General features: G+C 34.6%; 1 protein-coding gene across 1 annotated transcript in view; it reads right to left on the bottom strand.

Moving 5' to 3' along the window:
- The window catches only part of EMX2 (empty spiracles homeobox 2), a 28,258-nt gene extending 12,945 nt beyond the window's left edge, over positions 1 to 15,313 (bottom strand). The window contains exons 1-2 of the mRNA XM_088449605.1: positions 14,830 to 15,313; positions 7,118 to 7,302 (exon numbers count right to left, since the gene is read on the bottom strand). Coding sequence (XP_088305731.1) covers positions 7,118 to 7,302; positions 14,830 to 15,220 — 576 coding nt within the window. The 5' untranslated portion in view covers positions 15,221 to 15,313. The remainder of the gene's footprint in view (positions 1 to 7,117; positions 7,303 to 14,829) is intronic.
- Positions 15,314 to 15,549: the final 236 nt, after the last annotated feature.

The raw sequence follows: 15,549 nt of genomic DNA on the forward strand, positions 1-15,549 counted from the left end.
CTATACTATAACTACAGTTATCATTTATACCGATGACTGCACTATACTATAACTACAGTCACCATTTATACCAATGACTGCACTATACTATAACTACAGTCACCATTTATACCAATGTCTGCACTATACTATAACTACAGTTATCATTTATTCCAATGTCTGCACAATACTATAACTACAGTCACCATTTATACCAATGACTGCACTATACTATAACTACAGTCACCATTTATACCAATGTCTGCACTATACTATAACTACAGTCACCATTTATACCAATGTCTGCACAATACTATAACTACAGTCACCATTTATACCAATGACTGCACAATACTATAACTACAGTCACCATTTATACCAATGACTGCACAATACTATAACTACAGTCACCATTTATACCAATGTCTGCACTATACTATAACTACAGTCACCATTTATACCAATGTCTGCACTATACTATAACTACAGTCATCATTTATACCAATGACTGCACAATACTATAACTACAGTCACCATTTATACCAATGTCTGCACAATACTATAACTACAGTCACCATTTATACCAATGTCTGCACAATACTATAACTACAGTCACCATTTATACCAATGACTGCACAATACTATAACTACAGTCACCATTTATACCAATGTCTGCACTATACTATAACTACAGTCACCATTTATACCAATGTCTGCACAATACTATAACTACAGTCACCATTTATACCAATGTCTGCACATTACTATAACTACGGTCACCATTTATACCAATGACTGTACAATACTATAACTACAGTCACCATTTATACCAATGTCTGCACAATACTATAACTACAGTCATCATTTATACCAATGACTGCACAATACTATAACTACAGTCACCATTTATACCAATGACTGCACAATACTATAACTACAGTCACCATTTATACCAATGTCTGCACAATACTATAACTACAGTCACCATTTATACCAATGTCTGCACATTACTATAACTACAGTCACCATTTATACCAATGACTGCACAATACTATAACTACAGTCACCATTTATACCAATGTCTGCACATTACTATAACTACAGTCACCATTTATACCAATGACTGCACAATACTATAACTACAGTCACCATTTATACCAATGACTGCACAATACTATAACTACAGTCACCATTTATACCAATGACTGCACAATACTATAACTACAGTCACCATTTATACCGATGACTGCACAATACTATAACTACAGTCACCATTTATACCAATGTCTTCACAATACTATAACTACAGTCATCATTTATACCAATGACTGCACAATACTATAACTACAGTCACCATTTATACCAATGACTGCTCTATACTATAACTACAGTCACCATTTATACCAATGACTGCACAATACTATAACTACAGTCACCATTTATACCGATGTCTGCACTATACTATAACTACAGTCACCATTTATACCAATGACTGCACAATACTATAACTACAGTCACAATTTATACCAATGTCTGCACATTACTATAACTACAGTCACCATTTATACCAATGTCTGCACAATACTATAACTACAGTCACCATTTATACCAATGACTGCACAATACTATAACTACAGTCACCATTTATACCAATGACTGCACATTACTATAACTACAGTCACCATTTATACCGATGACTGCACAATACTATAACTACAGTCACCATTTATACCAATGTCTGCACAATACTATAACTACAGTCACCATTTATACCGATGTCTGCACTATACTATAACTACAGTCACCATTTATACCGATGACTGCACAATACTATAACTACAGTCACCATTTATACCAATGTCTGCACATTACTATAACCACAGTCACCATTTATACCAATGTCTGCACATTACTATAACTACAGTCACCATTTATACCAATGACTGCACAATACTATAACTACAGTCACAATTTATACCAATGTCTGCACATTACTATAACTACAGTCACCATTTATACCAATGTCTGCACAATACTATAACTACAGTCACCATTTATACCAATGTCTGCACAATACTATAACTACAGTCACCATTTATACCAATGACTGCACAATACTATAACTACAGTCACCATTTATACCAATGTCTGCACAATACTATAACTACAGTCACCATTTATACCAATGACTGCACATTACTATAACTACAGTCACCATTTATACCAATGTCTGCACTATACTATAACTACAGTCACCATTTATACCAATGACTGCACAATACTATAACTACAGTCACCATTTATACCAATGACTGCACATTACTATAACTACAGTCACCATTTATACCGATGACTGCACAATACTATAACTACAGTCACCATTTATACCAATGACTGCACATTACTATAACTACAGTCACCATTTATACCAATGTCTGCACTATACTATAACTACAGTCACCATTTATACCAATGACTGCACAATACTATAACTACAGTCACCATTTATACCAATGTCTGCACAATACTATAACTACAGTCACCATTTATACCAATGTCTGCACAATACTATAACTACAGTCACCATTTATACCAATGTCTGCACATTACTATAACTAGAGTCACCATTTATACCAATGTCTGCACAATACTATAACTACAGTCACCATTTATACCAATGTCTGCACAATACTATAACTACAGTCACCATTTATACCAATGTCTGCACAATACTATAACTACAGTCACCATTTATACCAATGTCTGCACAATACTATAACTACAGTCACCATTTATACCAATGTCTGCACAATACTATAACTACAGTCACCATTTATACCAATGTCTGCACTATACTATAACTACAGTCACCATTTATACCAATGTCTGCACTATACTATAACTACAGTCACCATTTATACCAATGACTGCACTATACTATAACTACAGTCACCATTTATACCAATGTCTGCACAATACTATAACTACAGTCACCATTTATACCAATGTCTGCACAATACTATAACTACAGTCACCATTTATACCAATGTCTGCACATTACTATAACTACAGTCACCATTTATACCAATGTCTGCACATTACTATAACTACAGTCACCATTTATACCAATGTCTGCACTATACTATAACTACAGTCACCATTTATACCGATGTCTGCACAATACTATAACTACAGTCATCATTTATACCAATGACTGCACAATACTATAACTACAGTCACCATTTATACCGATGTCTGCACAATAGTATAACTACAGTCACCATTTATACCAATGACTGCACAATACTATAACTACAGTCACCATTTATACCGATGTCTGCACAATACTATAACTACAGTCACCATTTATACCAATGACTGCACTATACTATAACTACAGTCACCATTTATACCAGTGACTGCACAATACTATAACTACAGTCACCATTTATACCAATGTCTGCACAATACTATAACTACAGTCACCATTTATACCAATGACTGCACATTACTATAACCACAGTTACCATTTATACCAATGACTGCACAATACTATAACTACAGTCACCATTTATACCAATGTCTGCACAATACTATAACTACAGTCAACATTTATACCAATGACTGCACATTACTATAACTACAGTCACCATTTATACCAATGACTGCACATTACTATAACCACAGTCACCATTTATACCAATGTCTGCACATTACTATAACTACAGTCACCATTTATACCAATGTCTGCACAATACTATAACTACAGTCACCATTTATACCAATGACTGCACAATACTATAACTACAGTCACCATTTATACCAATGTCTGCACAATACTATAACTACAGTCACCATTTATACCAATGACTGCACTATACTATAACTACAGTCACCATTTATACCGATGACTGCACAATACTATAACTACAGTCACCATTTATACCAATGTCTGCACAATACTATAACTACAGTCACCATTTATACCAATGTCTGCACAATACTATAACTACAGTCACCATTTATACCAATGACTGCACTATACTATAACTACAGTCACCATTTATACCAATGACTGCACAATACTATAACTACAGTCACCATTTATACCAATGTCTGCACTATACTATAACTACAGTCACCATTTATACCGATGACTGCACATTACTATAACTACAGTCATCATTTATACCAATGACTGCACAATACTATAACTACAGTCACCATTTATACCAATGTCTGCACAATACTATAACTACAGTCACCATTTATACCAATGTCTGCACAATACTATAACTACAGTCACCATTTATACCAATGACTGCACATTACTATAACTACAGTCACCATTTATACCAATGTCTGCACAATACTATAACTACAGTCACCATTTATACCAATGTCTGCACAATACTATAACTACAGTCACCATTTATACCAATGACTGCTCAATACTATAACTACAGTCACCATTTATACCAATGTCTGCACAATACTATAACTACAGTCACCATTTATACCAATGTCTGCACAATACTATAACTACAGTCACCATTTATACCAATGACTGCACATTACTATAACTACAGTCACCATTTATACCAATGTCTGCACAATACTATAACTACAGTCACCATTTATACCAATGTCTTCACAATACTATAACTACAGTCACCATTTATACCAATGACTGCACAATACTATAACTACAGTCACCATTTATACCAATGTCTGCACTATACTATAACTACAGTCACCATTTATACCAATGTCTGCACTATACTATAACTACAGTCACCATTTATACCAATGTCTGCACAATACTATAACTACAGTCACCATTTATACCAATGTCTGCACATTACTATAACTACGGTCACCATTTATACCAATGACTGTACAATACTATAACTACAGTCATCATTTATACCAATGACTGTACAATACTATAACTACAGTCACCATTTATACCAATGTCTGCACATTACTATAACTACGGTCACCATTTATACCAATGACTGCACAATACTATAACTACAGTCACCATTTATACCAATGTCTGCACAATACTATAACTACAGTCACCATTTATACCAATGACTGCACAATACTATAACTACAGTCACCATTTATACCAATGACTGCACATTACTATAACTACGGTCACCATTTATACCAATGACTGCACAATACTATAACTACAGTCACCATTTATACCAATGACTGTACAATACTATAACTACAGTCATCATTTATACCAATGACTGCACAATACTATAACTACAGTCACCATTTATACCAATGACTGCACAATACTATAACTACAGTCACCATTTATACCAATGACTGTACAATACTATAACTACGGTCACCATTTATACCAATGACTGTACAATACTATAACTACAGTCACCATTTATACCAATGACTGCACTATACTATAACTACAGTCACCATTTATACCAATGTCTGCACTATACTATAACTACAGTCACCATTTATACCAATGTCTGCACATTACTATAACTACAGTCACCATTTATACCAATGACTGCACTATACTATAACTACAGTCACCATTTATACCAATGTCTGCACATTACTATAACTACAGTCACCATTTATACCAATGACTGCACTATACTATAACTACAGTCACCATTTATACCAATGACTGCACAATACTATAACTACAGTCACCATTTATACCGATGTCTGCACAATACTATAACTACAGTCACCATTTATACCAATGTCTGCACAATACTATAACTACAGTCACCATTTATACCAATGACTGCACAATACTATAACTACAGTCACCATTTATACCAATGTCTGCACTATACTATAACTACAGTCACCATTTATACCGATGACTGCACTATACTATAACTACAGTCATCATTTATACCAATGACTGCACATTACTATAACTACAGTCACCATTTATACCAATGACTGCTCTATACTATAACTACAGTCAACATTTATACCGATGACTGCACAATACTATAACTACAGTCATCATTTATACCAATGACTGCACATTACTATAACTACAGTCACCATTTATACCAATGTCTGCACAATACTATAACTACAGTCACCATTTATACCAATGACTGCACTATACTATAACTACAGTCACCATTTATACCAATGACTGCACAATACTATAACTACAGTCACCATTTATACCAATGTCTGCACAATACTATAACTACAGTCACCATTTATACCAATGACTGCACAATACTATAACTACAGTCACCATTTATACCAATGACTGCACAATACTATAACTACAGTCACCATTTATACCAATGACTGCACAATACTATAACTACAGTCACCATTTATACCAATGACTGCACAATACTATAACTACAGTCACCATTTATACCAATGACTGCACAATACTATAACTACAGTCACCATTTATACCAATGTCTGCACATTACTATAACTACAGTCACCATTTATTCCAGTTACTTTATATTATAATGTCACACTTAGTATTTCTCCCAAAATAATATAATTCCATTCACCAGTTATTTTTTAACATTGTTACTGTACAATAATATAGTTAGTCTGTATTTATTCCAAGTACTACAGAGCAAATTTCTCTCATTGCACAAAAATATAATTAAAGTCACTATTTTGCTAAGTATTGCACAATATTATCACAACATTCTGTACTTATCATCACACTCCCAGAATCTGCACAACTGTATCACAAATGTGGCCATTTATTCGTTACTTATAATATTACCTAAAAGTATTTCTTACAATTACTGCAACATAATACTATTCCATTCACCATTGCTGGGTGACAGTGCGGGCAGTGACCATTGCTGGGTGACAGTGCGGGCAGTGACCATTGCTGGGTGACAGTGCGGGCAGTGACCATTGCTGGGTGGCAGTGCGGGCAGTGACCATTGCTGGGTGGCAGTGCGGGCAGTGACCATAGCTGGGTGGCAGTGCGGGCATTGACCATTGCTGGGTGGCAGTGCGGGCAGTGACCATTGCTGGGTGACAGTGCGGGCAGTGAACATTGCTGGGTGACAGTGCGGGCAGTGACCATTGCTGGGTGGCAGTGCGGGCAGTGACCATTGCTGGGTGGCAGTGCGGTTACCTGAGTCTCGGTCAGGCTCAAGCTGTGCGCCAGCTGCTTCCTCTCTGCGCCAACAACGTAATGATTCTTCTCAAAGGCGTGTTCCAGGCGCAGCAACTGCGATGGTGAGAAGGCTGTGCGGATCCGCTTAGGTTTTCTGGCCAGGGCATTGTGCAATAGGAAGTTCTCTGCGCTGCTCTCATTACCTGAGGTGGGAGTGAGAAGAGAGTGTCAGCTCCGCGGGTTACACCATCACTGAGCTATCTCGCTATACTTACATGCACAGCACTATATATATATATATATATATATATATATATATATCAATGTCTGTCTGCTTCTCTCTCTCTCATCTATATCTCAAATATTTTCTCCACACTATAAATTCACATATGAACAGCAGTTGATTAATATATCTAATATATATTTATATATACATACTGTATATGTCTGTGTGTGGGTATGTCTAACATTTTTTTTTATCCACACTATAATTATACAGGACCTAATTTTCACACACAGTTACATTTGGGCTCTGACCACCAAATATATGACAGAATTCTATTCACACTAACAAAATTGTCCATTATATAGATGCTCACGCTACATAAATATACAGAATACACACTCACTCGTTTACACCGAAATATATATATATATATGTGTGTGACATAGAGACGGCACTGATAGTGTACAGCGCCTGTAGCAGCTCTCCCGGCGGCTGTATACACACAGGATAGCAAATAGCACAGATAGGACGGGACTCGTGGTCTTTGGAGGGAACACAGTGTTATTATTAGTATTACTAGTACTATGTCTATTATTATTACTACTACAAGTTCTATTATTATTGTTATTATCATTAATAATAATAATCCTACAATATCGTTTTCGTTTAAAACAACTTTATTCGGGGTTTACAATATTTTTGTATATTAACGGAAAGGTTGGAATTAGTTTGACAGTCCCCGAGACCCGCCTTTTTCTCTTATACATCACATATATACCCCGTGTGTACATATATATCACATATATACCCCGTGTGTACATATATATCACATTTATACCCCGTGTGTACATATATATCACATTTATACTCCGTGTATACATATATATCACATTTATACTCCGTGTATACATATATATCACATTTATACCCCGTCTGTACATATTTATATATCACATTTATACCCCGTGTGTACATATATATCACATTTATACTCCGTATGTACATATTTATATATCACATTTATACCGGGTGTGTACATATATATCACATTTATACCCCGTGTGTACATATTTATATATCACATTTATACCGGGTGTGTACATATATATCACATTTATACTCCGTGTGTATATATATATATCACAGTTATACTCCGTGTGTACATATATATCACATTTATACCCCGTGTGTACATATATATCACATTTATACCCCGTGTGTACATATATATCACATTTATACTCCGTGTATACATATATATCACATTTATACTCCGTGTATACATATATATCACATTTATACTCCGTGTATACATATATATCACATTTATACTCCGTGTATACATATATATCACATTTATACTCCGTGTATACATATATATCACATTTATACTCCGTGTGTACATATTTATATATCACATTTATACCCCGTGTGTACATATATATCACATTTATACTCCGTGTATACATATATATCACATTTATACTCCGTGTATACATATATATCACATTTATACTCCGTGTATACATATATATCACATTTATACTCCGTCTGTACATATTTATATATCACATTTATACCCCGTGTGTACATATATATCACATTTATACTCCGTGTATACATATATATCACATTTATACCCCGTCTGTACATATTTATATATCACATTTATACCCCGTGTGTACATATATATCACATTTATACTCCGTATGTACATATTTATATATCACATTTATACCGGGTGTGTACATATATATCACATTTATACCCCGTGTGTACATATTTATATATCACATTTATACCGGGTGTGTACATATATATCACATTTATACTCCGTGTGTATATATATATATCACAGTTATACTCCGTGTGTACATATATATCACATTTATACCCCGTGTGTACATATATATCACATTTATACCCCGTGTGTACATATATATCACATTTATACCCCGTGTGTACATATTTATATATCACATTTATACCGGGTGTGTACATATATATCACATTTATACCCCGTGTGTACATATATATCACATTTATACCCCGTGTGTACATATTTATATATCACATTTATACCGGGTGTGTACATATATATCACATTTATATCGGGTGTGTACATATATATCACATTTATACTCCGTGTGTATATATATATCACATTTATACCCCGTGTGTATATATATGTCACATTTATACTCCGTGTGTACATATTTATATATCGCATTTATACTCCGTGTGTACATATATATCACATTTATACTCCGTGTGTACATATATATCACATTTATACTCCGTGTGTACATATATATCACATTTATACTCCGTGTGTACATATATATCACATTTATACCCCGTGTGTACATATATATCACATTTATACCCCGTGTGTACATATATATCACATTTATACTCCGTGTATATATATATCACATTTATACCCCGTGTGTATATATATGTCACATTTATACCCCGTGTGTACATATATATCACATTTATACTCCGTGTGTACATATATATAACATTTATACTCCATGTGTACATATATATCACATTTATACCCCGTGTGTACATATATATCACATTTATACCCCGTGTGTACATATATATCCCATTTATACTCGGTGTGTACATATATATCCCATTTATACTCGGTGTGTACATATATATAACATTTATACTCCATGTGTACATATATATCACATTTATACCCCGTGTGTACATATATATCACATTTATACCCCGTGTGTACATATATATCACATTTATACTCCGTGTGTACATATTTATATATCCCATTTAAACCCCGTGTGTACATATTCATATATCCCATTTATACCGGGTGTGTACATATATATCACATTTATACCGGGTGTGTACATATATATCACATTTATACTCCGTGTGTATATATATATCACATTTATACCCCGTGTGTACATATTTATATATCGCATTTATACTCCGTGTGTACATATATATCACATTTATACTCCGTGTGTACATATATATCACATTTATACCCCGTGTGTACATATTTATATATCACATTTATACTCCGTGTGTACAAATATGTCACATTTATACCTCGCGTGTATATATATATATATATATATATATGTACACGCGATATATATATCACATTTATACCCCGTGTGAAGATATATATCACATTTATACCCCGTGTGTACATATATATCACATTTATACCCTGTGTGTACATAGTTATATATCACATTTATACTCCGTGTGTACATATATATCACATATATACCCCGTGTGTACATATATATCACATTTATACTCCGTGTGTACATATTTATATATCACATTTATACCGGGTGTGTACATATATATCACATTTATACCCCGTGTGTACATATATATCACATTTATACCCTGTTTGTACATATTTATATATCACATTTATACCCTGTTTGTACATATTTATATATCACATTTATACTCCGTGTGTATATATATATCACATTTATACTCCGTGTGTACATATATAATCACATTTATACACCGTGTGTACATATTTATATATCACATATATACCCCGTGTGTACATATATATCACATTTATACACCGTGTGTACATATTTATATATCACATTTATACTCAGTGTGTATATATTTATCACATTTATACTCCGTGTGTACATATATATCACATTTATACTCCGTGTGTACATATATAACATTTATACTCCATGTGTATATATATATCACATTTATACCCCGTGTGTACATATATATCACATTTATACTCCGTGTGTACATATATATAACATTTATACTCCATGTGTACATATATATCACATTTATACTCCGTGTATACATATATATAACATTTATACTCCATGTGTACATATATATCACATTTATACCCCGTGTGTACATATATATAACATTTATACTCCGTGTGTACATATATATAACATTTATATTCCGTGTATACATATCACATATATACCCCGTGTGTACATATATATAACATTTATATTCCGTGTATACATATCACATATATAACCCGTGTGTAGATATATATCACATATATAACCCGTGTGTAGATATATATCACATATATACCCCGTATGTACATATATATCACATATATACCCCGTGTATACTTATATATCACATATATAACCCGTGTGTACATATGTATCACATATATACCAAGTGTGTACATATATATCACATATATACCCCGTGTATACTTATATATCACATATATAACCCGTGTGTACATATGTATCACATATATACCCCGTGTGTACATATATATGTACCCTGTATGCAGAAAGCTGTATTCACTTCTTCGTGTAAATCACTCGCATAAACCTGTATATACACATCGCTATACTGTACAAGTAGGTCATCAGCATTCGGAGAGTGGCCACAGTGAGTGCCTGTTATAAACCTGCTTAAGCTATATATAGTATGTACATGTACTTACGTCATTTGTGTAATATATATTACCATTACTTGTGTATTATGTACACATTTCGGTGCGTCAGTTGTTTAGCACTATTTAGATATATTCTATACATATTATATTTTTGCACCGGTTTTGTATTTATTTAAATTATTGTCAAATTCGTATAAATAGATATGATCAACGTCAATATTATTTTACATATATAATACTCATAGTTATTTATTTACATATATAATACTCATAGTTATTTATTTACATATATAATACTCATAGTTATTTATTTACATATATAATACTCATAGTTATTTATTTACATATATAATACTCATAGTTATTTATTTACATATGCATATTTTGTGCATTCTATACAATTAATCTCGGCTTTATATATAAACAAGTATAATGTCTATATTATGTGTATAAATATAGTTAACCGTTTGCTACGACCGCTAGATAAATTAGCAGTCGTGTTTTATAGGTCCGTATTGCATACATACATTTCTATCATATATATATATATATATATATATATATATATATATATATATATATATATATATATATATATATATATATATATTACTCCAGCAGGATAAACGGCACTCAGAGACTTGAATAAAGAAAATATAAATGTATTCTGCATCAGTGTCACCATCCCTTCGTCAGGGCCACATTCAGCAAACATATATATATGTATGTATAATGTCTGTGTTACATTTAAGAACATAAATTTCCCCCTATGATGTATAGCAGGTGAATTAGGAGCGATGTATTGTATATAATTGAAAAAACTTTTTGTATATACACGTTAATAAAGTAACCACTTCTTATATAAGTATAATTTCTGTGTTACATGTAAGAATGGAAGTTGGACTCGTGTTATACTGTGTGTGTGTATATATATATATATATATATATATATATACATATATATATATGTGTATATATATATAAAACAGACAGACAGTATGATGTCCGTATCACGTGAGACTATACATTTCTTTCAGCTTTGTTTAGCAAGTGAATTAGGAAATGGGAATTAAACATATTTACATAATGTGTTACAAATATGTATTATATAGGATTAAGAACAGTTTGTGTATATTGTATAATAATATTTATGAAGCTGCCCCACTGAGCCGTCTGTGTAATATATGTTTTTATTTTTATTTGAGTGTATATATATATATGTAAGTTAGTTGTCAAATTATTTGTTTATGTACTTTGTAAGGCGCTGCGGAACACTTGTGGCGCCATATAAATAAAGGATAATAATAATAATTATTATTTATATATATATATATATATATATATATATATATATATATATATATAAATATATATATAAATAATAATAATTATTATTATTATTATTATCCTTTATTTATATGGCGCCACAAGTGTTCCGCAGCGCCTTACAAAGTACATAAACAAATAATTTGACAACTAACTTACAGTACAAAATAGGACAAGCATGTATAATATATATATATAAATAAACACCAGCAGTTACTTACAATGTATCACTGAGCCGTCTGTGTATGTATATAGATGAATATAATATGTATATAGGAAGTAACTCCACCAGTTACAATGTATCACTGAGCCAGCTGTGTATTATGTATATAGATGGGTATAATGTGTATATAGGAAGTAACTCCAGCAGCCACAATGTATCACTGAGCCGTCTGTGTATTATGTATATAGATGGGTATAATATGTATATAGAAAGTAACTCCACCAGTTACAATGTATCACTGAGCCAGCTGTGTATTATGTATAAAGATGGGTATAATATGTATATAGGAAGTAACTCCAGCAGTTACAATGTATCACTGAGCCGTCTGTGTATTATGTATATAGATGGGTATAATGTATATAGGAAGTAACTCCAGCAGTTACAATGTATCACTGAGCCGTCTGTGTATTATGTATATAGATGGGTATAATGTATATAGGAAGTAACTCCAGCAGTTACAATGTATCACTGAGCCAGCTGTGTATTATGTATATAGATGGGTATAATATGTATATAGGAAGTAACTCCAGCAGTTACAATGTATCACTGAGCCGTCTGTGTATTATGTGTATAGATGGGTATAATATGTATATAGGAAGTAACTCCAGCAGTTACAATGTATCACTGAGCCAGCTGTGTATTATGTATATAGATGGGTATAATATGTATATAGGAAGTAACTCCAGCAGCCACAATGTATCACTGAGCCGTCTGTGTATTATGTATATAGATGGGTATAATATGTATATAGAAAGTAACTCCACCAGTTACAATGTATCACTGAGCCAGCTGTGTATTATGTATAAAGATGGGTATAATATGTATATAGGAAGTAACTCCAGCAGTTACAATGTATCACTGAGCCGTCTGTGTATTATGTATATAGATGGGTATAATGTATATAGGAAGTAACTCCAGCAGTTACAATGTATCACTGAGCCGTCTGTGTATTATGTATATAGATGGGTATAATGTATATAGGAAGTAACTCCAGCAGTTACAATGTATCACTGAGCCAGCTGTGTATTATGTATATAGATGGGTATAATATGTATATAGGAAGTAACTCCAGCAGTTACAATGTATCACTGAGCCGTCTGTGTATTATGTATATAGATGGGTATAATATGTATATAGGAAGTAACTCCAGCAGTTACAATGTATCACTGAGCCAGCTGTGTATTATGTATATAGATGGGTATAATATGTATATAGGAAGTAACTCCAGCAGTTACAATGTATCACGGAGCCGTCTGTGTATTAATAGATGAATATAATATAATAATAGGGAATAACTCCAGCAGTTACAATGTATCACTGAGCTCCGGTTGCCGTTTACTGTGTCTGCACCGTACAGGCAGTCCCGGGCGGGACTGGGAATCGCAGCTCCAACAAAGATCCCAGTCGCAGTGAAATCGCAGCAGGGCTCGGGTTACACAGTGCGGCACAGTGCCGGGGACGACGACACCCCGCTGTCGGCTCTTTGGGGCGCACTTTGTGTCAGTTCCAGGAGTTGGGGAAAGTTTGGGACTCACCTTGGAACCTGTGGCCCAGATATCGGTAGCGGTGTATGAGCCAGGGGTAGAAGGTGGACGGATCCCTTTGTTGCGTTGAGAAAAGCGGGTGCGGGGAGTGGGAGGTTGGCAGGGGGTGCGCAGCCAGGGCGTGATGTGGGGGCACCGGGTGCACGGGCACCGCTGGGTTAGGCGGGTGGGACACAGTCTCTGCGAACACCAGGTCCTGGTTGGAGTAGACCCCTCGTCCTGTGGGGTGGAAGCCGTTGAGAAAGGGGTTGATGGGGCTGGAGTTGGCATAGCTGAGGGCAGCGGGTCTGATGGGGTCCTCTGAGCGGGAGGCTGGCAGGGGATTGTCCTTGGCCACCAGCGATTCGATGGTGAAGCACCTCTTTGGGGTGGGCTGGAACATGTTGCCGGTTGGGAGCAGGGAGAGTGTGGCTGAGATTTGCGGGTCACCGTCCTCCTCCCTGTGGCAGACAATCCATGGATGTGCCCGGCTCTCCCCAACTTCTGCAAACGATGTGTAATTAGTGCAGCGCTGACACTCAGCTTTCTGCGCAGACGCTCTGATTGGACCGTGCGCCACAGGGGAGGCTCCACCGTGCGTCATAGCGCACATCCCGGAGCCACGATCCAGTCTGGGGGAATGGACAGGAGGCCTGGGAGCTGGAGTCATGTCCTATGTATACCACATGCAACTCACATGTCATCCACACACCGCATCCAACTCACATGTCA

The sequence above is a fragment of the Taudactylus pleione genome, unplaced genomic scaffold, assembly GCF_031769625.1.
Source record: "Taudactylus pleione unplaced genomic scaffold, aTauple2 ptg000489l, whole genome shotgun sequence".
Taxonomy (NCBI): Eukaryota; Metazoa; Chordata; class Amphibia; order Anura; family Myobatrachidae; genus Taudactylus; species Taudactylus pleione.